At 42.7% G+C, this 27,111-nt stretch overlaps 1 protein-coding gene across 1 annotated transcript in view; it reads left to right on the top strand.

The window, feature by feature from the left end:
• The first annotated feature begins 849 nt into the window (after window positions 1–849).
• Mrc1 (mannose receptor C-type 1) overlaps window positions 850–27,111 on the top strand; it is an 87,418-nt gene continuing 61,156 nt past the window's right edge. Inside the window, exons 1-4 of the mRNA XM_050144743.1 lie at window positions 850–1,049; window positions 11,083–11,484; window positions 15,971–16,144; window positions 19,588–19,752. Of these exons, the coding sequence (XP_050000700.1) occupies window positions 989–1,049; window positions 11,083–11,484; window positions 15,971–16,144; window positions 19,588–19,752 (802 nt within the window). The 5' untranslated portion in view covers window positions 850–988. The remainder of the gene's footprint in view (window positions 1,050–11,082; window positions 11,485–15,970; window positions 16,145–19,587; window positions 19,753–27,111) is intronic.

The following is a 27,111-nucleotide window of genomic DNA, read 5'->3' as shown; positions in this document are numbered from 1 at the left end:
TATCCATTTCAAAATATTCTTAACTCTTGTTGTAGTCCTGGGGATAAAAGATCGGTGTTTAGGTCGGTAGGCATGGTGTTCAGTGAACGATCCTGTAACAGAATTCCACTCTTCATTAAATCAAGCCAGGTTTGCATTTGCCAGTAAGAGGTCCTTCTGTCTTCAAACTCAAGGGGAGTGTGGTGGTTGAGACGGGGCCACAAGCTGATTGCAAAGCTTTTGTCACTGTTTCCTCCAGCTTTCTAAAGAAAGGCTTATGGAATGTCGTCTCCTGGCCTCTCTGAGATCGTATCTTCAAATTAATTTCTCTTTCATTATTTTTCTAGCAACAAGAGCCACACCTTTGATCCTTTCTAAGGTGTGTGTGTGTGTGTGTGTGTAGGGATGGTGGGCAGGACTGGCGGCAGCGTGGGTGGGGGGGCTCTATGACTGAATGCAGAGGATTGAGAGGCAGTTTATACTTTTGGGAAATGTTTCTGGCCTTTCCAGTGTGGTCCCTTTCTGACTTTAGAATTGAGGCTGGGAACCTCGACAGCTGCCTCCTACAGTCTTTCAATTTCCCCACCCAGGTAATACATTCATACACACTTCCCAGCACTTGAGGAACACTCCGCATGCTCAGTTGGGTTGCCTCTCCCTCCCACAGACCAGGCCCAGCTCCTCACTTCTCCCCACATCCTGTGCTCACTCCTCTCCTACACGTGTGCCTCTCTCCCCTTCCCCCTGCGCCTTAGCTTACGAAGCAAAGTTGTAACTTTGAATTCCTGTTTTTCTAACCGCCCCCATGTGACAGGATGTCTCTCAATTGGAGGGTTTTCCTAAATTCAGGAGTCCTTTAAAAGGGACAGCTTCCTCTGTCCTCCTCTTCAGCCGGGCAGCTCCCAGACCTTGGACTAGGCAGAGGTGCAACCGGGAGACCTGGCCGTGTTCTTTCTCGGTTCCTCTCCCCTCCCTTCCATTAGTGGAAGACAAGGGTACACACTGGGCCATGAGGCTTCCGCTATTCCTGGCTTTTATCTCTGTCATCCCCGTCACCGTTCAGCTATTGGGTAAGTCTGTTCTGAGGTGGGGGCTTTGCACACCTTTTGTCTGGAGTTGATGCTCAGAGACGCGCGCAGTCAGGAAGAGGACTGGAGCACACCGTTCTCGTAGTACCTGTGGTTTTTACCAGACCGCAGTCAAGCCTGCATCTGGGCTTGGCCTTGCAGCCAGTGTGGGAGTCAAGGGGAAGCCAGGCAATGCTGTCGCCCTCCAGTGCCAGAAGTTGTCCAGGCTGAAACCCCCCATCCTCCTGTGGGTATCTCTCGGATATGGCTATTTCTATCTGATTTGTGCAGTGGCTTCTTGTTTCGTGGTTTGCCCTACTTCATTTTATGCCATCGCCATCCATGCCCAGCAATACCCTCCGAGCATCTCTGGCAGGAGAAGGGGAAGTTGCCTCTCTGAGAGGCAAAAGGATGAGGAGGGGGAATTGCCCTTGAGGAGGGACTCTGTGATTCTCACACTCGACTTTGTGTGTAAAGATTTTCATTTTTGACTTTTCAATTAAATTAATTTATATGTTTTATATCCCGACTACAACTTTCCCTCCCTCCTCTCTTCTCACTCCCTTCCCCCTCCTCCCCTCTGCCCTCACTCATTCTCCCTTCCTCCATATTCACTCAGAAAGGGATAGGCCTTCCCAAATCACACAGACCCAGAAAGAAAAGCATGGTATGTGCTCACTCATAAGTGGATATTAGCTGTAAAATAAAAGACAATCATGCTACGTTCCACAGGCAAAGAGAAGTTAGGTAACAAAGAAGGCCCAGTGGGATGGGAGGGGGGGACACATGAATGAAGACATTCAAAATTTTTATTGCTAGAAAGTCCATCTTTATCTGTATCCAAAATTGTTCAGACTGTCTCAGAAGTGGATGTGTTCAGTGCTAAAGTCTGATGGTGGTTGGTGTGTCTGTAGGAACTGATCAGGGCTTGTTAGATGCTCAAAGGCAATGCTAAATCTGTATTTCTCTGAACTCTTAAGCATCAGAATGGAAGGGCCTGGGAGAGTTTCCACTCCCAGGTCTATTTTGAGACTATTTTGGCTTCTTATCGCCCTTTATTTCCATCAGACAACTAATGCCTGCTGGACACAGTTTGTACCCTTGGTCTTTGCCCATGTCCTGATGTGAAACCGATGTTGGCATTTCTCTAGGGAGCTGTTTGATAAAGTTTTCCTCAATTTTCTTAAGAATGTTTCTCTTCTTGAGATAGCGGGATGCCTCCCTAATCCCTTTCTCTGTGGGCACAGATATGGGACAGAGTGTGAGGTTCTGTGGGTCTTTGGGCACAGATACGGGGGCAGAGTGTGAGGTTCTGCCAGTCTCTGGGCACAGATCCTGGGACAGAGTGTCCTGCAGGTTTCTTTGTGGGCATAGATATGGGAGTATGGAGTGTGAGATCCTGCAGGACTCTCTAGAGAATAAAGAAACCAAACAAAAAGTCCCCATTGAGCTGCTCCCCATTGACTTTGACCTCCCCATATGTTACAGCAAGGATTATCTAACTCACCCACATGGTTTTATATTATGGTAAGAAGTCAAGGGGGCCTGGGAGAGCAAGAGTGGAAAGTGAGTGGCGTGCTGGGTGGGCTTCCACCTGCTGAACAACCTTCTAGGCATTTGACTGCCCACACCTATCGCCATCTCCAGAAGACATCCTTTCCAAGGTAGCGCTGGTGCTAATGACTCATGATGCTGAGGCTTTTCTCTCATGCCATAACTTCCTCTCGTTTTTGAAGCTTGGGCTTCCCATCATGTGACACCCTTCTTTGCTGTGTCCTGAGATCTGGGAAGGTGCCCTGTTGTTGCAAGCTTCTCTTCCCAGTTCTTCTTATGTGGCCTCAGAACGGCAGAACCACGATGAGATTATTTATTCATGGGAGGAGGGGTTAGCAAGTACCATGGATCAGCTAGTGTTTTATGTTTTGTGGTCTTCTATAAAAGAAGTTGTTGAGTTTACCAGCACACCATTGCCCATAAGCCAAAGTTACCAAACTATATTTCTCCATTTAGTCCAAATTCAGTTCCCAACAGCTCTCACGATGTCTTCACTATGATTATGACTCCACACATACGTACTGAGGCTTAAACATTGGCAATAACACTCGAGACATTAGGCAGGCCAGAAGCAAAGAGGACAAAACATAGCCAGCTTATCAGTGGCATCAGCACACAGGTGCAGAAAGTGGTACTGGGGTGGGATGCTCCCTTGGGGATGAAGAAAATGTTCTGGGTCATGGGGTAGCAAGGCGATCATCCTATGGGTCTTGCGAGGTGATAGGGAACTAGGAAAGTGGATCCTGAGAACTCAGGTGTCCTTTAATTGGCTGCCAACTAAGCAAGTTTCCAGTCTTACCCTTTGGGACTTAGTGTATTGGTACCACAAGAAAGTAAGACAAACACAGCAAGTGCTTAGGCCAGAGATGGTTCTATAGGTAAAGGTGCTTGCGGCTAGGCCTGACAACTTGGATTGGATTCCTGGGACCCACATCGTGGGATGGCTTCTGATCTCCACATGAATTGTATGGCATACTCAACACAGAACTGCAAAAAATACAATAAAACTTTTTTGAAATAAACAAATCAACAGGAAAAAGAAGGTGGGGCATGGCTTTACAGCAGAGTGCAAGCCTAGAACCTCCCAGTGAAGGGCGGAAAATCCCAGGCTCCGGAGTAACACAAAAATACCTGGACCTAGAAGGGAAGCAGCTCGGTTGTGACTGACACGTTCATCGTGCTAGACCATTTTTCTTCGAGTGTATCCTACTTCAGTTTCTCCATCTAATGTCCGGAAAGGAGTGACGCTAACCGTCATGTTATTGCAGTATCCGTTCTCCCCGTCACCCTTGCAATCTCGTGAAGCATGGATGCTTAACTTTATGTATTTCTTTGAGGTCAACATAGAATAAAACCAGCCTCATTCTCCATGTTCCTATTTGTTTGCTACTGTGATCTTTTCCACAGACTCCTCAGACTTCATGTCTGAAAGCCCGTTTTCTCTTATCCTGGGAACAGATACATAGGTTAGATTGATGTTAGTTAAGCATGATTTTTATTACATTTTAATTTATTGATTATGTCTGTTTGTGTCTGTGTGTGGGCTTGGTCTTGCCACGGCATTCATGTGAAGGTCAGAAGACAACTTTAGGGTTTGGTTCATTTCTTCTACCCTGAGGGTCCCAGGGATCAAACTCAGGTCCTCAGAATTGGTAGCAAGTGCTTTCACCCACTAAACTATGTAACCAGTCCCATAACTTTAAATTTTAATTTATAGGTGTATGTATATAATATATAGGCACACACATATAGAATTATAATATGTACTATAGATAACATTTTATATATGGTTACATACAATATGTGTATTACTATTCATTCATGTATACAGTATACATATAGGGGGCATGTATATACTATACATATAGCTTTATATATATAAACTATATATGACTATATAAAACATAACACACATATGTGTACTAATGTGTACATCTAATGGAGCCAAAACATAACATAGAGCCAGAAGCCATCATTTCATAGTTTCAGAAAAAAAAGTGACACATGTTTTAGTACCTGAAAAACAACTAGACTTTGAAGAGTAAGTGGGTTTCGGAGGTCAGTGAGCCAGCGACACCTAGCTCCTGCGTATTGCTTTCTGGCATTGAGGCCGAGAGGTGGCATCATTTATCAGCTGGTCTGTTCCAGTCAAGAAAGAAATATGGGATTCTAGAGGACAGTACAGTAAAAGGTGGTCTTAGATATTTGGATTTACATCAACAGTTTTTTCTTTCCAAGAGGGGAGAAGGGAATCAAGATTTACTGAGTTTTCTGAAGGAAGAATGACTCAGGGAGTATTAATCCTATTTCACAGATGACAAGAATGACATAGAAAGAATGAGTTTAACTACGGCAACGCAGGATGTCACAGACCCTCCACAGACCCTTGTGGACCACATGGCCTCTCCAAACTTCCACTGTCTTTCTGTTCAACTGTCCCTTTGCCTGGCTGCTTCATCAGCTCTTTTTGTTGTTTGTTTCCAGTTTCATCCTGTTCTGAGCCGCCTCACACCCCACTCAAGCCTGTTTTCTCCACACTCCTGATAAGGGAGGAGTGTGAGCATTGTGGAGGCATTCCTGCCTCAGGCACTGTTCTAGGCCCTTCAGATGGTCTCATTTACTCTTGCAGACCCAGTAGGTGCTGTGGTTCACTCTCGTTTCAATAGATTGAAAGCACAGAAAATTAAGAGACTTAGCAAAGTCACACAGCAAGTGAGCATTGGATTCTTCATTTTCTACTGACAAAGTGCTAAACTCTGGCTGCTTACTGGGTGATGGATACACAACGTGAATTGGTCAGTATGACTATATGTAGGAAAAAACAGTACGCAGAGGCAATTTCTTACCTGCAGGTGTTTGTTGTCCCTAAGCTGGGGATCAGGGTACTGTTGGGAAGCTGGTGGGTTAGGAGACAGTGGAGCCTGAAGGGGAAGCACAGCCTAAAGGGATGGCTTCAGGACACACCTGGAACAATGGATCGATCATAGGGCAGTGGAGACGCCTCCTTCCGCTATGATGGGACGTCGTAACAGGGAAAGTGTAGAAGTTACCCTTTTAGAGAAAAGAGAAGGGTACTGAAAAATGTCTTGCCTTCTTTTCCCCTCTCCCTTTGAATTCAGAATTAATTATGTTACCACAATTATGCCTCTCCAAGTGATCTCAGGGAATGAGATGGATTAGTAATCCCTGTGATGTGCTAGTGAGTGAATGAAGAATCAAACAAGTTTCCTTTCCCCACTGTTGAGCCCCAGTCACTGCCCCTCCCCACTTCCAGCCTGGTGTTTTGTGTAGCAGAGGGGCATGGTGGACATTTCCCGCTGGGTTTTAGTGTTAGGCAGGTGACATGGCACTGTAGGCTTCATCTTCATTCCCTGAGGGTTACAGACACACTGTCTATCCTCAGTCTGGAGTCCTGCAGAAGGTGACATTGCATAGCTGTAATTTTTATTGGGAAGCCATGTCAGGAAACACTACCCAGGCAAATAGGGAAGTGGGATGGGAAGGAAAAGCATGCAATTATGCCCGTGACCACTGTGAGGAACTCAGATTTGCAGTGGGGGGTCTGGTGACACTGCCATAGGACCCCCACTGTCCTCTAGAATTTACAACACCGGGGCTTCTATTCTGCCCCATCAGTCACAGGGAATACACTACTTACAGGGGATGTGGATCTGACCCGCCAGATCTGCCCTGTGTGCACACCCTGGCCATAAAATGTCCCCAGGCAGAGAGGTGGTCCTGACATTTTGGGATGTGTTCCACTGTGTGGACCATTGCAGAAGGTGAGAAATAAAGGGGGTTCTGACAATACCTAATCAAGAGTCCTTTTCTAGCCTCTTCTAATCCAGCTTCTCTGTCTTCCAGTTTTACTATGTGTCTTAGTGTCATTATTTTACTTGACAATAGAGAGAATCTAAAAGTGTATTGGGGCATATAGTATATTATATTTCTATCCCTGAATACGCCCCCTTTAGGACTACATTTCTTTGCTGGAAGATTTTGACATTTATTTCTTTGTTTAATATTATAGAGTCATTTTAAAACATGCCTACAAGAAAATTCACACCTTATTGGATACTTAGTCTTCTGCCTCACACATGCTTGCCCTGGAATTTAGGTTGAGGTCAGAGGACAACTTGTGGGAATTGATTCTTCCCTTCCATCATGTGGATCCCAGGGATCAAACTCAGTTAGTCAGACTTGGATACAGACAACTTTGCCCGTTTCACTCATCTCTTTGGCCCCTCTTAAGTTGTTATTATTATTGTTTTATCTGAGATATTGGCTTGAAACTTACTGTTGATGTTCAAAATATATTTTTTACATTTACTTACTTTTGGTCCTTGAAAGGACCACAGCAGCCATGTTTCCTTGGTGTGGGGAAGGAAGGAATGTCTTTGGATTCTTCATATTGTCATTAGCCCATCACTCTGCACAGGAGACATTTGCCAAGTATTCATTGAAAAATAGGTGAGAAAGATAAAGATGAAAGGAGAGTCCTGCAATGTTTATAAGTTCCTAGTGTGTAGGTATTAAATAAAATCTTCAGATATCCCAGTCCATAGTGAGATTGCAGAGAAACGAACCCATTTGTCCTTCTGTCCCTATGTGGCATTTTTGTTACAAAAACATAACTTGTATGGACAAATAGTAAAATGTTTACAAATGCGTTCCACCAGTATACTTAGAAACGACAGTGATGCCCTAAGCTGACTTTTGGCCGAGGTCTTAAACATCCATTTGGAGGAAGATGTATGACTTGTTCAGCCAGATGAGTTTGACAGGGACAATGGTGAAAGAGAAACTGCACCGGCGATTGGGAGAAGCAAGTGTGTGTATCTGTCAGCATGCTTTGATAACGAGCGTTTCCTCGCATTGTCCAATGGCAGCGACATCCCACTTGCTCCGCTTCTAGCAGCCAAGGAGAAGCACAGGAAACAAGTACAGATAAGCGTGCATTTTAGGAGCAACTCAGCCAACGCTCTTTGCAGGAGTCAAGTTGCTTATAGATGTGTCTGTGGGGAAATAAGCTTGCAGGGAAAACACACATGTAAAACAGTTCCATAATCATGAATCCATTGTTGAATAGTAACTTGTCTGAGTAAAAATCACTTCAGTTACAGCAGTCATTCATTTAACTAAGATTTATTGGAAAATTATGTTTCCTGAAGAAAGATGATAATATTGAACCAGAGAGGCCAGGTCCTTCTCATGGGGTTTATATTACTGCAGAAGCAGACACAGTGAGAATAAGTAAACAAGGTTGGTTGGTACCTGCCTGTTATCTCAGTGCTTGGAAGATGGAGGCGGGAGGGTCAGGAGTTCAAGATCTGCCTCTGTGCCATAGAGAATTCAAGGCTAGCCTGTGTCAAAAATCCCCAACCCCCACAAAGCTCACAAATAAAAGGAGAGCATATACTGCAAGAAGGTTGTGGGTATCCTAAAGAAAAGAGCGGAGTAGAATGAGTGGAGGTGGCCAGCTCATGGAGGGACTGACACTTGAGCTGGGACTATGAAGTGGCTAAAATAGCAACCAGCCAGGAGTGTTGAGTAACAGCAAGGTTCAGCACTGGCGGTGGTGTCGGTGAGGGGCCGTGGGCCGAATGATGAGGAGCGAGGAGTGAGAGGTGTCAGGGCTGGACGGCTCCCTGTCCAGAGATCTGCTTTGTGAAAGTCAAGTACTCTCCTCCTGGGCTCAGTGGTTCCAGACCTGAAGGGATTCTGCCCTTAGAAAATCAACCTTGGTTGTGAGCCCCGTCTTTAATGACTGAGCCATCCCTTTTTGCTCAGTGGTGGTGGTGCACGCCACTAGGAAGGCAGAGACAGGTGCATTTCTGTGAGTTTGAGGCCAGTCTGGTCTACAAAGTGAGTTTCAGGACAGACTCTAAACCTACAGAGAAAACTTGTCTCAAAAAACAACCAAAAAAGGAAAAAGTAAGAAAACCAGCTTTTTAATTAGAAACAAAGTTTTCACCCAAGCCCTTAAGACAGAAAAGAAATAAAACCATTGTCTAAACCAAGTAATACTCAATCAGAATAATGCATGGAGGGAGCTCCACCAAGGAGAGAGCAGGAATAGAGAGAATCCCACTCTTCCACCTCGTTCAGTGGATTCAACAACCGTTATGTGGGGGAAGGCTTTGCTGTATAGAGACATGTCAGTGTCCTCTCGTCAAAGGAATCTGGGTCACCAGAAGTCCTCTGCCTCCATGATTCCTCTTCAGAAAGAGCCGAGAGTGGAGCAGGACCATGATGGTGACAGTGACATCAGAAAGATGAGAACAGAGGAGGGAATGGATGTTGAGCTTCTCCCTCACCTTCTCTACAGATTGCACACAGAGTCGGGAAGGGTGGACGTGGGAGAGAAGAAGAGAGAGAGAGGGAAGGAGGGGGAGGAGGAGAGGGAGAGAGAGCTGGGAAACTAGGGTGACTAGTGGATTTAGGCTTGTGAATCTGGGTGCATGATGAAGCATTGAGAAAGAAAATGCTGGATGTTGGTTCCTGCCCTGGATGTTTTTTTTTTCTTTCCCTTTCCCAACTTGGCATAGATTAGAATTATTTGGAAAGAGGAACCTCATTTGAGGAACTATCTCCATCAGATTGCCAGTAGGCAAGTCTGTAAGGCATTTTCTTGATTAATGGTTAATATGAAATAGCCCAGATCACTGGGGTTGTTTTGACCCTGGGCAGGTGGCATTGGCTGTATAAAGCATGCTGAGCAAGTTAGTAAGCGTTGTTTCTCTTCTCTGGTTCCTGCCTTGACTTCCCCGAATGATGGAGCGTGACTCAAGAGTTGTAAGCTGAGATGAACTCTTTCCTCACCAAGCTGCGTTTGGTGATGATGTTTCACCACAGCTATGGAAACTTAACTAGAGAGTTCACAAAAACACTACTGTAACTGGAGTGAGGTTCAGGTGAACTACAGATGAAAATCGGGTACATGAAAGTAAAACTCTCTGAAGGGAGGCCATGCTCCGTGTACAGACTTTCTTGTCCTTCCCCATCAGTGCATGACTGTCTCCTGGTTTGTTTTTTCTCTGAATAAGGGGTTTTAAAAAGGCCAGGCAGTAGTCAAACCAGAATGACTGAAATCTGGAGTGTAAGATCGGTGTGTGGTTACTGCTGAGATTATACTGAGAGCAGCTCGGAGCAGTGGAGGGCAAGACCAGCTAGGAAAACACGAGGGAAGAGCTAAGCTAATGGAACATTCGCAGTCTGCTTTAAACGAGAGGAGGTTGACTAGCATTTGTGTATGCTAAATGCTCTTAGTAGTTTTTTTTTTAATGTATTATTTTCTTATTTTCTGTGTTTTACCATGAGCAAAGCACCCTACATTTTAAAAATTTTTATTTTTTTGAGGAAGAAAGTAACTTACCTTGTTGCACTAACTCGTGGGCAGCAGCAAAGTGGAGTCAGGTGTGGGAAGGAGTTCAATGAACAGGTGACGTAGGTGTGGCGTGTGTAAGGGGCAGTCGTCGACTCCAGAGAAGCAAATGGTAGCCGATGTTTTAGATCTGTGTTTTACGGAGTTTGACATATTTATAACATACAGCACATACAGCATTTATGATGTAAAGCACATGTAACATATTTCTAATATATAACATATTGATGACATGTAGCACCCCAGAAGAGAGTGGCAAGAATTAGGAATATGGATGAGAAGAGGCAAGGAGTCTTCTCCAGTGTGGGCGTGGGGAGAGGAGCAAGTGAGCCAGGAGACAATGGACTTTTGAGGCCATGATTCATTATGGGCTTTTAGTCGAAAGTCCGAGACTTGACCTCAGAGTGTAGGTGATGCCAACTGCACTGGGGAGTTGAGAACAGGAAACAGAATTGCTATTTGAATATAATCTGGAAATAGGGAGGGACTCTTCTGATTGCTGCTGTTCCTACTCCCTCTCCCTCTTTCCCTCCTCCCCACTTCAGCCCCAGAATGGTTTGGTTAAGAATAACTGAATAACTGAGATCATTTTTTTTCAGATTCTCAGAAACCCAATTTTACCAGCTTATTTGGAAAAACACTGTCCAAAGTAGATAGAAGAAATTTAGGAAAATGTTACAAGGAGTGGTTAGTGTATATTTCTGTCAAATATCAATCTTTTATTTTTTCCTTGGATAGTCTTTAAAAGTAAACAGAAAAGAAACACCTTGACATGAATTCATATAGAAGGAAATTCATGCTTACCAATTCTTTTTTTCTTGATTTTTTTTTCCACCAAAGGAAGTCCCATTTGACCACAGATCAGCTATGGAGGATGAGCCAAAGCTACCCAAACTTATTTCCTACCAGGTCCCTCCTCAAGTCTGTCTGTCCAGCTTCCAGGGGGGAGAGAAGCATCCTGAGACAGTTACCTCCGCCAGTTTCCCTGGAACTATACCTCTCTAGGGAAACAGAAATCTGGGAACTTTTGTCTTAAAACATTGCCCTCATTATGTGAACATACTTAATCACCATGTTTTCCTTAATTTCTCTGAACAGACACGAGGCAATTTTTGATCTACAATGAAGATCACAAGCGCTGTGTGGACGCTCTCAGTGCCAGCTCGGTGCAGACCTCAAGCTGCAACCCAGAAGCCGAGTCCCAGAAATTCCGCTGGGTGTCGGAATCACAGATTATGAGTGTCTCTTTCAAATTATGCTTGGGTGTGTCATCAAAAACCGACTGGGCCTCAGTCACTCTGTATGCCTGCGACTCGAAAAGCGAATTTCAGAAATGGGAGTGCAAGAACGACACGCTCTTTGGACTCAAGGGCACAGAGTTATATTTTAATTATGGCAATAGGCAAGAAAAGAACATCAAACTTTACAAGGGTTCCGGTCTGTGGAGCAGATGGAAGGTGTACGGAACCACAGATGATTTGTGCTCAAGGGGTTATGAAGGTAAGAGCTCAGAGGGCGTCATCCTCATGTCAACTGGCTTTCTGTCGCCTCGCGTGACGCTGAAGGAAATAAGTGTGCCCCACTGTGGTCTGTACAAGAAACAGTAAGGCATCACTGTGAGCTTTTGAATTATTCTGTGATCTAGATGGACTTGAAGGTGAATAAGTGTGAGAAAATATCCTTAATAACCATTAGTTATTGGTAATTCATAGGAAATATGACTTTGAGCGCCTTTATATATTACCTACTTTTAAGCAATGTATTCTAGTTTTCAGAAGTGGTTCATTGTGGTCTTTGACCCAAGCCTTCTGTTTGACATTGAGACTGTCCCGTTAGCTCTAATGAGGCTTTTCCTTACCTCCAGGGTAAGGTTAGGATCTCTCTGGAGAAATGATCGCAAGGACATTCTTTACTTCAGATCACCTGAAATGAAACTCTGAGTGTTTCTGATGATTTTGTCACGCTGCGGTATTTGGAGACAATAATCATTCTGGATTATTCAAGCTGAGGAACTGGCTCATGGATTAGTGGGCATGTCTAGTCACCCGCCTTAGATAAAGGCAGCATGAGCAGAGAGGGCAATTTCTTCATTTGAAGTGAATTCCTTGAGCCATCAAAGGGGAAAGATACTCAGAATTTTTAGTCTCCCTTTGTCTTGGTCAAATTTCATTCACTTTGAATCAGACAGCAAATCAAGACAATTCAAAAGAGCCTCGAACCTTTTACGAAGGCTTCTCTTTTGAGTCAGATGATGCCACAGCCCCCTTTCTTCACATGTGGATATTTGGCTAGTGTGAGGCATTATCTCGAACAACTTCAAGGTTGGAGGAAGAAGAGGCCTTTGGGGACAGGGGAGACTTATTCCTAAATGACGTTGCGGCTGGGGCTGCGGAGACTGGTTGGACCTCGCTTATCACAGTGATACAGCCCAGGAACCCAGTTCCCTGTAAAGAGGTTATTTGTCTGCTTTCTGCCCATCTAAAAAGAAGAGGAGAGTAGAAATTGAAGTCGTTGAGGGTGGAGTTCAGAAAGAGCTATTTCCAGGCATTTATTGAACGTGATATAAACTTAGAAATTCCCGAAGAGGCAAGCCAAGCAATGCCACCTTCCAGGGGAAACACAACAGAAAACTCGAAGGGCAAGATAAGCTTGCTCAGACTTGATTGTGTCAAATTCAAAAAGGGGCCGATTGTCAAGTTGAGGAATGCAATTTGAGGATAATACTGTTAGAGTTCACCTCTTTGAACTTTTCTGTTTCCTTCTTTTCTCACAGTCCTGGGGGTTAAATCCAAGGCTGCACACAGTCTGGGCATGCGCTCTCCTGCTGACCTCTGCTTTCAGTCTTTCAGTTCTCCCCTCCCACCCTGAGACAGGGTTTCTCTGTAGCTTTGGTGCCTGTCCTGGAACTAGCTCTTGTAGACCAGGCTGGCCTCGAACTCACAGAGATCTGCCTGCCTCTGCTTCCTGAGCGATGGGATTAAAGGTGTGCACCGCCATTGCCTGGCTGCTTTTAGTTCTTGTAGGCTTTGCTTTTTATTTAGAGGTAGGGTCTCACTAGGTTGCCTAGGCTGGCCTTGAATTTGGTCTGTAGCCCAGGTAACATTAAACTTAAAGTCATCTTGTCTCAATCTCCTGAGTAGCCGGGATTACAGGCCTGTACCACCAAGCCTATTTATTTTAAAATACAGTAGTCTGTCACTATCTTTCTGTTCTGTCATTTGCTTTGAGGAAAATGTGCATAATACTTAGGGTAGCGATCATCACACTAATGTGTTTAAGAAACATCCTCTAAGATTGTTTAAATGTACAGCTTGCAAGCTCGATCCTCACCCAGATTCTAGGTTAGTACACAACTTGACACAGGACTCTTTGAATTATTTTAATGTAGAATTGCATGATAGTTTTGTAGATGGTTCACCAGCTACCTTTTGCCAACACTTTGATGATCTTTCTACATATAAAATAATCTTGCTGAAGAGCCTAGACCCTCAAAATGACTTTAATTTGGAAACAATTAAATTGTGTGTATGTGTGTGTGTGTGAGAGAGAGGGGGGAGGGAAAGAGAGAGAGAGAGAGAGAGAGAGAGAGAGAGAGAGAGATGGAATTGCTTTTTATTTATTTGAAGAGTTTTAGTGTGTATGAGTGCAGTGTCTGTCTTGAAGAGGTGTCTGATCCCATGGACTTGAGTTTAGACAGTTGTGAGCCATCTGACATGGGTTCTTGAGTCCTCTTACAAAACACTGCCTGCTTTTAACTGCTGAATCATCTTTCCAGCTCTAGAGTTACCTTTAAATTGATTTAATACGATATAGGTTAAAATTGTAGGTACCATGTTATTGAAAAACTGCTTGATATTAGAGATTGTTTTAGAAAAATAGTATTGTAAATTTGGATAATTTAAAGGACTATCTGGAAGTTTGTGCCCTAAAGGGAACATGATTTGAGGGCAGTTTTGTGCTTCTTTAGTGAAGTGGGCAGGGTGGAGTTTGGTTCTTTGGACCTCTTTCGAACCTATTTTTGAATAAACATCTTATTTTTGAAAGAGCTCTTCTGGCTGGCATCTATAAATCCAGCAGGAGAATGTATTCTCTGACTTACTGAAGCATGCACTGGTCCTGTGGTTCCCATGGACTTTCTTCATGGGAAGGGGAAGGGCATGCTTGACCCTGAGAGTTGGCCCAATTCTTACTGAATCCAGCATGTTCCTCAAACAAACTTAAGATGTGAAGATTGGTCCTGGGGCTGGAGAGATAGTTCAGTGGTAAAGATACTTGCAGCCAGGCCCAATGACCCGAGTTAAGTTCCTTAAACCCACGTGGTGGAAGGAGAGACCCTATCCCACAAGTTGCCCTCTCACTTCCTTGTGCACCCTGACCCACAATGCTCCATTCCACCTCACTAAAAAAAAAAAAAAAAAGGAAGAACAGGTTCTCTCGGTGCCTCTCCGTCTAGAATGTATTATATATGTATACAATGTCATCAGAGAAAATACAGTAGTGATAGATGTGAAGACACAGCAGGTCATCTCTGCACCCAGGAGCTGCCGGTGGGCAACCTCTGGGAGTTCAAGACCAGTTTGTTTTCCATAGAAAATTACAGGTCTGTCAGAACTACATAGTAAAAGCCTGCCTCAAACAAGACAAAGCAAAACAAAAACAATGCAACACAAAACAAACGCCTCCCCCCAAGACAATGATAAAACAAAAACAAAAGTAGGAAGAAAATGGAGAATATGTAACTGGGAAATTGGGGAAAAAGCAGCAGAAATCATAGGTCTAGTTTGGTACCGAAATTTTTCAAAACAAAATTTTTATTTTAGCTTGGAAGCTGCATACTTTAGATTATTGAACGTAAAAAGATGTTTGATTGATGAATAGAATGATCTTAGGTGCTCTTAAAAAAAGACTCGATGTATATCTTAGCAGAACTAAAGTTAGAATAGTGTTTTGAAATTATTAATAACTAACTAAAAAGTAATTTTTGACGAATTGAAAACAAGTCCAATGAAATCAGTATCATGTATAAAACAAAACAAAGCAGCAAAGAAGCAGTTGGGAACAGTGGCGGCACATGCTTGTAATCTCAGCATGCAGGAATCTGGGAGGATTAAGTCTGAGGCCACTCTAGGCTAAACAGCAAGACTGGCCCAAATTTCATAAATTGAAAAAGAAAGGTACTGACTGTGAATACTGTCTAAGGGTTTTGAGTGATTTCTTTTTAGGATATGGATTAGAGAACTCTGCCGATCCTATCCGTGCCCCCAATACAAACCACTTGAACAACTAATTGGAGGCTGACTTGCTCAGAAATAGTTGGAGGGGTTTTGAACATTGCCTGTGGCTCTATGGCGCGCGCGCGCGCGCGCGCGCGTGTGTGTGTGTGTGTGTGTGTGTGTGTGTATTAAGATGTAGATGTGTGTACACATGTGTCAGAGGTTGATGGCAAGTGTTTTCTCCCATCACTCTCTACCTTAGGCAGAGTCAGGCTCTCTCATTTGAACCTGGCACTCACGGATTTGGTGGGTCTAGTTAGCTAGTTTCTCTGAGACCCTGGCTCCATGTCCATATTTATCTGGGTCCCAAGGATCCAACCTCTGATTCTCACTTTTTGCCAGCTCCATAGCGTTAAGGTTGTTTCCAATCTGAAGAGTTATTGAGACTAGACTTCTAGCCAAGAGGAAGGATAGCATCTACCCGCCTTGGAGGAAAGGCAGAAGTTAAAACTGGTGTCACAAGAGCTTATTGCCGTTCTTTCTTCAGAGAAAGGAACACAATCCATTCCAAAAGGTGGTGGGAAAGGGGTGGGGCTAGAATTGGTTCCTAAATTCGTGCTGCAACTGGTGCCAAGCGACGGACTACAGAGAGGTGGAGGGACAAGGGTCTGCAGATCAGAAGAGCGAGAGCAGCTCCCTCAGGACGCCTTGTGAAGTCAGCGTACAGACACATGCCACTTTCATTCTAAATGCAAACCCCTGTGTCCCCACAGCCATGTACTCCTTGCTGGGCAATGCAAACGGAGCCATCTGCGCTTTTCCGTTCAAGTTTGAAAACAAGTGGTACGCAGACTGCACCAGCGCTGGGCGCTCAGATGGATGGCTCTGGTGTGGAACCACCACTGACTACGACACCGACAAGCTGTTTGGATTTTGTCCATTGCAATGTAAGTAACCGACCAAGATATTCTTGGAACAGTCACCATGACAACAAGGTGGTAGGACCTCGGCCTCGTGTAGAACATGTTCCCCCAATTTTTTCACACTTGTTATCCTAGAGTATCCCACTCTAACCCCTTACAGACTCCATAGCTCTCATTTTACCGTGGAGAAAACGAACAATTGTGGCTGGAGACCACTGTTTGTATTTAGGTTTTGGGAGGAAGATCAGACAGCACCGCCCTTGCCCCAACATTCCTTGTATGAAATAACACCCTAATTTGCTGAGACTTTAGGGCAAAGTATACTGTATACAGTATTATATAGACAATGCTGGAGGTAGACACCCCATTCTGCCAAACCCCAAATGCTTTAGCTTTATAAAGCCGTAGGTTGAAACCAGAATTTAAATGGCATGATAAATGTGTTTGGTGGGAGAAAGAGTTTGAGGGCTCTCAAGTTTTGTGTCAGCATGTGCTGGAGCTCCTAGCTGTGAAAATGATACTGCCTTGAAGCCCCAACAGGATGGAATTTGATATCAAGGGAATTGGGTAATTTATGCTTCTAAGTCCTTTGAAAATGAAAATTCAAGTGTTTCTAGAACTAGCAAGGCCACATCAAGTACCAGAACTTGAAATCAGTGGTTCTGTCCTTGTTTAAGAATCTGTAAAAACGTGTGTGACAGGTCTAGGTGGAGATGGGGGTACAGCTTGGGGGCAGAGCAAGGGCCGAGGATGGAGGAAGTGGTTGAAGTCTTTGCCTTACTTCTGCTTCTCTGAACATCCTTCTTGCAGTCAGGCGCCCCTTCCTAAGTTACGTATGTCCAACCTCTGTCACATTTATTGCTGGATTATTGCAGTATGTTTCCTCGCATCCCCCAGGCCTGGTTTTCTGCTACCCCATAAAGGAACCTGGACCAGGGAGGAGACTCTAGTGGGGCCCAGAATTGCTGTGGAATTCTCTGAGCTGCAGTAACATTGTGTCCTACTAAGCTTTTAGTGACCACAAATTCATGCATGAATTCTTACTCTGCTAGTATTCTAAGACAGTAAAACTTAGCAAAATTTCTTAATGTCCAACTATACCATATTTCTGAGCGTTTTCCCTGCATGACCTTTTGACTATATAATTCCCAAATGTCTTGTTAAAAGCAAACGAGTTCATACTCTGTATGGCATTGTAATTGCCTCTTCAGCATCTGATGAGTGTCCAGGAAGGTCACAGGCCTCAAGTCCTTAATGGTACCATGCGCTGGTCGTGACTGAGGTAGATGTATTTATAACGACACTTGAAGTTCATGGGCTTCGAGTCCATACAGGTACAATTCTCTAGCCTTGATGGAGGTAGATATATTTGCCTCTCTTCTATCAACATTTAGAAATTTGATTTCCATTTAAGGTTTACAGCTATCTAATGTTTTGAATGAGAAATCTTTTTGTCTGGAAAAGTGGCGTACCTATTTTTAAACCAGTGAAGAGTTGTCTTCACTTAATAAGAGTGATACTTTCTAAATCCATCCTCATTTTTCTCAGGGATATGTGCTTCATGGTTCCTACCGTAGCATCCTTCCCTTAAGTGGTATGATAGAAGACTTGTTGGGTGTGTGATGGATAGCGTGTGGAGAACAAATGGGACGTCAGTAACACAAAGACTTTGATGTCCTTGGATGTGTGTGGGAATGGAATTCCCAATGTATCCATTACAATATTATTTAGTCTTGTTAACTCTGTGTATTCAAAGCCAAATGATATATTTGTCCTGACATAAAACATATGAAAGACAAATAACTATAGAAAAGTCGTTTTATTTCCATCTGCATAAAATTTTAATTTTGTTTTGTGGGTCAGTCAAAGGAGAATTTTATTTTATATTATTTTATTATTTTACAATAACTTTAAGCCCAGTAGATTTGATCCAGGACAAGGAGGTATTGGTCACTGACCTAGTGCCACTAAACACATGCTCCCATTGTCCTTTAGGTTGTTTATGATAATGTTCAGTTCACGTTGGGGTCATTACATCCTCTTGACTATTTCCAAATAAGGAAATACCCTCCTTTAGTCCACAATCACATTTTCTACCTTATTCTAAGCAAACCCATAAGTATTAAATATTTTTTAAAAATGTTTGTCTTTAAATAAAACCCAAATATATCTCACTGGAAAGTCTCATTTACACAAACATTAAATTTGTCAAACATCAGGTCATTCTCACACTTTATATTACTGATTGAAATTTATTTGTCTCTAAGCATACAGTGATTTTCCTAGTTGTTTTATTTCTGAGGTGTAGCTGAGTAGTCCAGTGCCCATGCACCTTCAGCAGTGGCCTGGGTTCCATCTGCAACATCATCAACAACAACAACAAGACAAACTTTGGGCATTTCTATGCCACTGCAGGAGTCAAGTTCTAACACATTTTTCCCTCCTTCTTTGATGTGTCGTGTTACCACAATGTCAAAGCACAGGGTGGAGGGTGCATGTGGGACCGAAAGCACTGTGATTGCCACTTCCTCATCAGACATGAAACACAATTAGATCTAGAGTTAAGAATTACAGTGCCGTACACGAGATGGTATGGATAGTTTAACACTTTCTTGAAAACTTTAAAAATTATATAATCTCTGTTCCTTTCCCTGAAGTAAATGCAAAGGTTTTGCTGTTTTCCCCAAGGTTGTAAGCAGAATTTTGCGTTATTAAGAAACAAGAAAGAGACTTCTTCTCCAAGCATAAAACATTTTATTTGCTAGCTTCAAAATATCTTATATGTAAAAGGCTATAAATAATATTTATCTACATTATTGGGCTTTCACTAAGTTTATAAAAGATATGTACAATTTTATAATATCGAAGGGCCAATATAAGTGAAAGTGGCCAGTTTTTTCTTTAATCACGGGAAGGAAGCCTGACAATTAGCATGTCCTATTGCCGGGACCTCGATGGAATGCATCCCGGTGATGAGAAAATGAAGCTCTGAAAGCCACTTTATTCTCTGCTGGCAGGTTCAGGTGTTCCCAGCCTGTCTAAAGGAGTCTGTGAACTTTCTTCTTATGCCTTACTAATAGACCAAACTGCACAATAGAGACACTTGCCTTAAGAAACCATGCGTTATTTCCTCTCCCTTACCTGGTTCGTTCACTGATCCAGAACACTGGGATGGTGTCTTGATTTTTCTTCCTTGTATCTTACATCATCGAATCCAAATGTCCCAGCAGGAAAACGGGAGAAGTTGTGTCTCTTTCTTACCTTAGACGCATGAAACACTCTAACTGTGGTTGGCTGAGACATCTACTCTTCATCTGAGGAGCGAGGAAGGTACAGCTGGCTTTAAAGATGAGTAAAAGGCCAGCAGCTGAAGATGTGATGAGGGGAACTGGATGGGTTGTGAATGTATTGTTCTCTGTAAGCATTTCCCATGCATCGCACAGCTAACTGACTGTCTTCTTTCGCAGTTGAAGGCAGTGAGAGGCTCTGGAATAAAGATCCATTGACCGGAGTTCTTTACCAAATAAACTCCAAGTCTGCCTTAACCTGGCATCAGGCAAGGGAGAGCTGCAAACAGCAGAATGCCGAGCTCTTGAGTGTCACGGAGATTCACGAGCAAACATACCTGACAGGTAATGACAGAATTAAAAAATGTATGTAAAATCGGATTACTTGATTTCCACATCATGTAGCTTAGGAGTAGGTAATAAAATGAATTGTTAATGTCATGAAAATTTTGTCTCTTAGCGGCTGGTACAGATCATATAAGAAATCCATGTTCAGAAAACAGCACCAGAGATGACAAATAACTGTCATATCTAGAGTGGATTTTGTGTTATCAGTTTGTCTGCCGTTAGAGTTGGTGTTAAGAAGGCTTCTGAGGAGTGAACTGGACAAAGAGCAAAGGACGCCAATATCAATGAGTGGTATAGTTTTTGGATCCAGCAGTGATACCCATGTTTAACCTGAAGCCAAAGGTTTTCTGTTAGCATTAGAGAGTTCAAGATGATAAAATGAAATGAACGATTAGTAACAGAGGCAGGTTAATAATTCCTGTGCAAATCTAAGTCCCTCTGACTTTGCCTGTCCAACTGACAGATCTATCTATGCATTTTCAGGTTTTATTTCTACAATGTATTATTTGACTTTTTAAACATCTACTACAAAGCTGTGAAATTAGTATTTAATTGAGAAAAATATATATTTAATCTGTAACACTCATTCCTGAAGGTTGGAGAGGTGGCTCGGTTGCCAGAAAGCTTATCCAGCATGTAAGAAGGCCTGGGTTTGATCTCAAGCAATCCCTCCCATCTCCCCACCCACCCAACTTAATTGTTCTCTCTCAAAAAAATAAAGCAGCAACAAGAGCAAAAAATGGGCATGTAGTTATATCAATTATTTTTCTGCCAGTGATAAATTACTCTGACCAAAAGCAACTTAGGGAAGATTCATTTTGGCTTACAGTTCCAGAGGGATAGAGTCCGTCATGGCATGGGAGGCAAGCTAGCAAGAGGATGAGGCTGACCTAGCAGGCAAAAAACAGAGAGATGACATCTGATCCATGCAAGAGAAGCAGAGAAAGAAAGAGCAGGAAGTGAGGCCGTTTCATAAAATTTCAGCGTCTGCCCTCAGTGACATACTTCCTTTAGCAATGCTCAACCTTCTAAAGGCTCCACAGCCTTCCCAAACAGGGCTACCAACTGGAGACCAAGTGTTCTAATAGAAAGACCTTTGGGGGTATTTTCTTTCTAACCATTGCAGTGGCGCAAACCTATATTTCTTTTTCCTTTTTGGGTTTTTTTTTTAGTTGATCTTGTATCCTGCCACATTACTGAAGGTGTTTATCAGCTGTTGGAGTTCTCTGGTAGAGTTTTTGGAGTCACTTATGTACACTATCATATCATCTGCAAATAATGAAAGTTTAACTTCTTCCTTTCCAATTTGAATCCCCTTTATCTCCTTTCGTTGTCTTATTGCTCTAGCCAGAACTTCAAGAACTATGTTGAATAGATATGGAGAGAGTGGACAGCCTTGTCTTGTTCATGATTTTAGTGGGATAGTTTTGAGTTTTTCTCCATTTAATTTGATGCTGGGTGTCGGCTTGCAGTATATTACTTTTATTATGTTTAGATATGTTCCTTGTAACCTGGATTTCTCCAAGACCCTTATTATAAAGGGGTGCTGGATTTTGTTGAATGCTTTTTCAGCATCTAGTGAGATGATTATATGGTTTTTTCTTTCAGTTTGTTTATATGGTGGATTACATTGACAGACTTTCATATGTTGAACCATCCTGCATCTCTGGGGTGAAGCTGACTTGGTCATGGCAGATGATTTTTATGTGTTCTTGGATTCTGTTTGCCAGTATTTTATTGAGTATTTTTGCATCAAAGTTCATGAGTGAGATTGCTCTGTAATTCCCTTTCTTAGTTGAGTCTTTGTGTGGTTTGGGTATTAGGGTAATTACAGCCTTGTAAAAAGAGCTTGGCAATGTTTCTTCTGTTTCTATTGTGTGGGAAAATTTGATGAGTTTAGGTATTAGCTCTTCTCTGAAGTTCTGGTGGAATTTTGTGCTGAAATTATCCAGCCTTGGACTTTTTTTTGGTTGGGAGACTTCATGTTCTCACTCACAAATATAAAATAAAATCAGCACCACAACAAAAAGAAAGCAAAAGCAGAAACATAAACCTTTGGCATCCTGTTTGTGTTGGCCAGTAACCCTTGGGTGTGGGTCCTTGCCTGGACTGAGGACGTCAACCCTGGGTGACATATTTCAGTAGCCATACACCCTGGCTTTTTTATTTATTTTTTGCTTGTTTATTATGCAAGACCTCTCTCTGGGACTTGGAGATCCCTGTTTAGGCTAATTTGACTGTCCAGTGAGTCCCCAGAATCCTCATGTCTCTGACTCCCAGCACTGAGATTGTATGTATGCTCCGTCATGCTTGGCTTTTTATATCGTTTTTTGGTGATCAAACCCAGTTCTTATAACACAGCAAGTGCATTCCTGATGAAGTTATTTCCTCAGCTCTTCTTATTGCCATTTTATAATAGTTATTTGTTCAAATATCCCATAATTATTTACAAACACTTTAAGGTCCTGTGATTTCCCTCCACATTTATTCAGGATATCATCTTGATGACTTAGGGGATGGCATTCTGCTAGGTCCCAGAGACACCCAAGCTGATCCTGACCTACCCACATGGGCCTGAAAGTCCTATGGGGAAAACAGATGTAAATGAGAAAACCAGGAAGTGACCAAGCACAGTGAATGGGGAATACAGTGTGGAGGTTGAGCTGGTGAGGTGAGCTGCTGAAGAAGAGGCTCATTGTGATAGGTATGCCTCCCATCCAGGGAGTTCACGGCCCCTTCCAAGGAAAAGTTCTCAATTTGCTGACTGTCAAATGATGAAAAAAGTTAAGGTAATTTTTTTTAGAAGTTTACCCTAAAGTTTGAGCAATGGAATGGTTAATTGTTAGCAAGAACACAGCATAGTAGGCTCTTCATTTTTATTTTTTATGTTTATGTATTTAGCATGCCTCTGTGTGTGTGTGTGTGTTTGTGTGTGTGTAGGTCAAAAGACAGCCTATAGGTGTTGTTTTCTCTTTCTGCCTCGTGGGATCCAGGAACCAAACTCAGATTCTTAAGCTGGGTTTTTCCCGCAGAGCGTCTCACTAGCCCCAGTGCTGTAGTTCTGTAAAGGGAAGGTGGTTATCCATCATTATCATCACTTTGTTGGGATGGAGGTACTTGGACCATCTTCCAGTCTAGATAGTAGATAGCCCAGAAAACTGCGTTTTGCCTATATCCCAGGTGATTTGGAGGTGTGGATAGCAGCTTTTCCTACCAGAGCCCGAGTCCATGTCTCCGGGTCACATGGGTACACTGTCCTGATGATCTCCCGGTCACATGGGTACACTGCACGATGTTGTCTAGGTCACATGGGTACACTGCCCTGATGGTCTCCGGGTCACATGGGAACACTGCCCTGATGGTCTTTGGGTCACATGGGTACACTGCCCTGATGGCCTTGGGGTCACATGGGTATACTGCCCTGATGGTCTCCGGGTCACATGGGAACACTGCTCTGATGGTGTCCGGGTCACATGGGTACACTGCCCGATGTTGTCTGGGTCACATGGGTACACTGCCCGATGTTGTCTGGGTCAAATGGGTACACTGCCCGATGTTGTCTGGGTCAAATGGGTACACTGTCCTGAGGAGCAAGTGCTGTGAGCATGTTAGCTGGGCAGCCGGCAGGCCGTGGACACTCAGGCCTGAGCTCCCTTCCCTTGAGTTTCCTTGAGTCTTATTCAAGTCTCAGAATTGCAGTCAGCAGATTTCCAGTAGAATCTGGACGTGTGTAGATTTCTAGGGAGACCTAGGGCACTTCCTGCCTTTCTGTAAGTCAAAAATATCATGCCACAAGGAAAGGTTATCTGACAGGAAACAGGAAATAATCTGGAGCAGAGGAAAGACATTCCTTTTCTCTAGAAGGAAGATAGTCATGGCATTTGATATCCATGGTCTTGTTACTGAGGAGGACTCTGGTAAATAATGTTGTGGGGCGGATGGTGGTCTGTGATGTGTTCTCTTTGAGAAATAGACCCTCAAATGGAAAACAACCCGTAATAGACATAAAGTATATTCATGAGAGGAGCTTGGGAAGTAAGCAGGACTTTTTTAAATGCATACTCCATGGTGATGAGTCTGAAGTTAAAGACTTGTTAAGATGTGTGTGGTGGTTGATGGGGTGGAGGGAGCGATTGCAAGCTTGAGGCCGGTGTGGGCCTTCATAGGGAGACTGCCAGAAACAAACACATTGGTTGTCCTCTTTTTTTTTTTAAAGAACTTTATTTTTTTAAATAATTTATTTATTTTTATTTTGTGTGCATTGGTATCAGATATTGCAATTACAGACAGTTGTGAGCTGCCATGTGGGTGCTGGGAATTGGAAATTGCACTCAGGTCCTCTGGAAGAGCAGTCCTTGCTCTTAACCTCTGAGCCATCTCTCCAGCTCTCTTTTGGGTAGAGGCTATGTGCCAGACACTAGAATTTCTTTCTTTCTTTCTTTCTTTCTTTCTTTCTTTCTTTCTTTCTTTCTTTCTTTCTTCCTTCCTTCCTTCCTTCCTTCCTTCCTTCCTTCCTTCCTTTTTCTTCTTCTTTTTGTTTGTTTTATAAGACAGAGTTTCTTTGTAGCTTTGGTGCCTGTCCTGGAACTCACTCTGTAGACCAGGCTGGCATCAAACTCACAGAGATCTGCCTGTCTCTGCCTCCCAAGTGCTGTGTCACCACCACCCTGCTGGAATTTTTCTGAAACTCATAATTAATCTCGCAAATGACTATTGTTATCACACTTTAAAGAGGCGATAGAAGATCAGTGGACTAACATGAGGTAGGTTGCTTCTTGTTGCAAGTGTGTAAAAAGAGCTGAATTGAAGTTCATCTCTGTCTTCCATTTTACCCTGCCCGAGTCTCACCCACAAAATGAGCAGGGATCTGACATGCCCAAAGTGCCAGAGAGAGCCTCAGTTCATTCACCAAAATCTCCTTGTGCCAGTAAATGTCTTTCTAACCTGTAGTCTGATGTCATACTATCCCCAGGGTGACATGCTTCCACCTGGATGCTTGTTTGCACATGGACCACGGCCATTCTATCTTCTTCACTTCAACTTCTCCCCAGAGTTAGGATGCTCCATTTAATCCTCAATTCCTAAACCTGATTCCTAACTATGTGTAGTTTGAATGATCATTCACAGAATTGAAAGGAAATGAAGGAAGTAAAATTTGGCTTGTTACCAGACTTGTGTGTGAAAGTGTGTGTGTGTGTGTGTGTGTGTGTGTATGTGTGTATGTGTAAGCTGATTTCCTATGGTATTGCCTGAAAATAAATGGGATATACGTGCGGAGAGTGAAATTAAAATACTAGTGTAATAATGGAAGTCTCTATCATACCAAAGTTCAAAAGCAGACTTCAAAGTACGTTATTATATGATGCATACACTCAAAATAAAAAAGGAATCCTTTGGAATTGATAACTGATGCTTTGGATAGCTAGAATAAAAATTCTTGGTCTGAATAAAAATTCTTTACAAAATTACACATATGCCTGAGTGCTTGATGCCCATCTGCTTACAGGGTGTTTCCTTTTATTCTCCTGTGCTGAGGACGGATCATCACAGATGTCAGACTTTTAAATGACACTTTTAGTAGAGGACTTGAATTTTGTTCCCAAATCACTCTATAGCTAATCTAAATTCAACATGTAGCTGCTAGCAGTCATGGAAATGATAGCCATCACATGTACTTACTTGGCACATAACTATCTTGTAGGCCTAATTTTAAAAGTATTGATTTGGTTCTCAAGCTCAGAGGCCCCATGGAGTTGATGGGGTATGAGGTACAGGGTGTGGGTTATGGGGCAGCCAGAAGGTGACTTCCTTAAACATCTGCTGTCATTTCTCATAGTGCTGGACCTGGTGATTTAACTCAAACCTGATACAAAAGCACACTCTTGAAAAACCACTTTTACTTTTTTCTTTTGAGACAGATATCTTGTTATGTAGTCCTGGCTGGCCTGGTACTAACTACCTGGTCTCAAACATACAACGATCTTCCGTGTGTAGCTTCAGCCTCTAGAGTGCTAGAATTACAAGCGTGTACTATCATGCTCCTAACTCCTTGGTTGGTAATTATTTTTAAACTTCTAGAGCACTTACCTTTTGTAAGTTATATTTAACACTTTGAAATGCTACTAGTTGGGTCTTGCCTTTAAGCCTCTAACTCTTGATACTGCTTGGTTCAGCATCCCAAGTGCTGGGGTTATATAGACATGCACAAACGTGTTCAACTTGAAATGGTACTTTTATAAAGTGTTTCCCTATATTCCTCCAGAAATAGGGGAGTGATAATTATTCAAGTTAGTATAAACTTACTATTTTAGAATTTGTGAAAATATAACATTCAGCAATAATTGTATTAATATAAAGGATAGTATCAATGCAGTATTGATCCCTGAATGTTTTTAGCACGGTCTAGAAATATGTTTTCTCTTGCATGAATGTGAGGCAATGATTTTTAGCTTATTTCTTATTCATCCTAAAGGGATTATATGTCACTCAAAATAATTTCAGTAATATATAAAAACAATAATGTAAAGGAGTTAATGGTGGCACAGATAAGTATGAAGTTGGCATAACACAAATTCACCATCTGTTTCAATTAAGAATATTTGATATTTATCACATGGCTCTACAATTAAGTGATACCTTCCCATATTGATGTCAGTTTTCTTAGCAAGTCTTTAAATAAATAATTTCATAATTTGGAGTAAAATTTTAACATTGAAAACCTAGCCAAAAGTTATTGGTAAATGTCATGTAACAAGGAACAGGATGCTGAAAACCATCAGGAGCAAGGTCTCTGACCGGAAACCCCTACATGGCCCATTGTTCTTTGTGTAAGGTACCTTGCTAGTACTTGAAATTATTTACAGGGAAATTTATGTGGACATTTTGGTTTTAGATTTATTATTTTGCTTTCTATGTATGAGTATTTTGCCTGTATGTTCATCAATGTGTCGAATGCCCATGGAAGTCAGAAGAAGTCATCTGGTCCCCTGGAACTGGAGTTACACGTGGGTGCTGGGAACTGAACCTTGGTCCTCTGCAAGAACAACAAGTGCTGTTAATCACTGTGCTACCTGTCTAGTTCCTGGAAGTTTAAGTTTAAGGTGACTAAATCCATTGGAAATACTCAACGGAACCCTGGGTTCTGGTTCTGACCCCTACTACTGCTCCATAACCCTCAGCAAGGTGTTTAGCCTGTCCATCTTTGTTTGTCCTGGCTGTCCCATGAGAGAACTGGACTAGATACTTCCCCAGATACAATACACTTCAGAAAGCCACACTAGCTCTCCAATCCTTTCCTTCTAGAATGTCTGATAAAGAATAAGTGAGGGCTGGAGTGATGGCTCAGCAGATAATATC

This window comes from Alexandromys fortis, unplaced genomic scaffold (assembly GCF_014885135.2).
Source record: "Alexandromys fortis isolate MF-2015 unplaced genomic scaffold, M_Fortis_MF-2015_v1.1 scaffold_52, whole genome shotgun sequence".
Classification (NCBI taxonomy): Eukaryota; Metazoa; Chordata; class Mammalia; order Rodentia; family Cricetidae; genus Alexandromys; species Alexandromys fortis.
The sequence above is the reverse complement of the archived record's forward strand: the minus strand, read 5'-3'. Positions and strand labels throughout refer to the sequence as shown.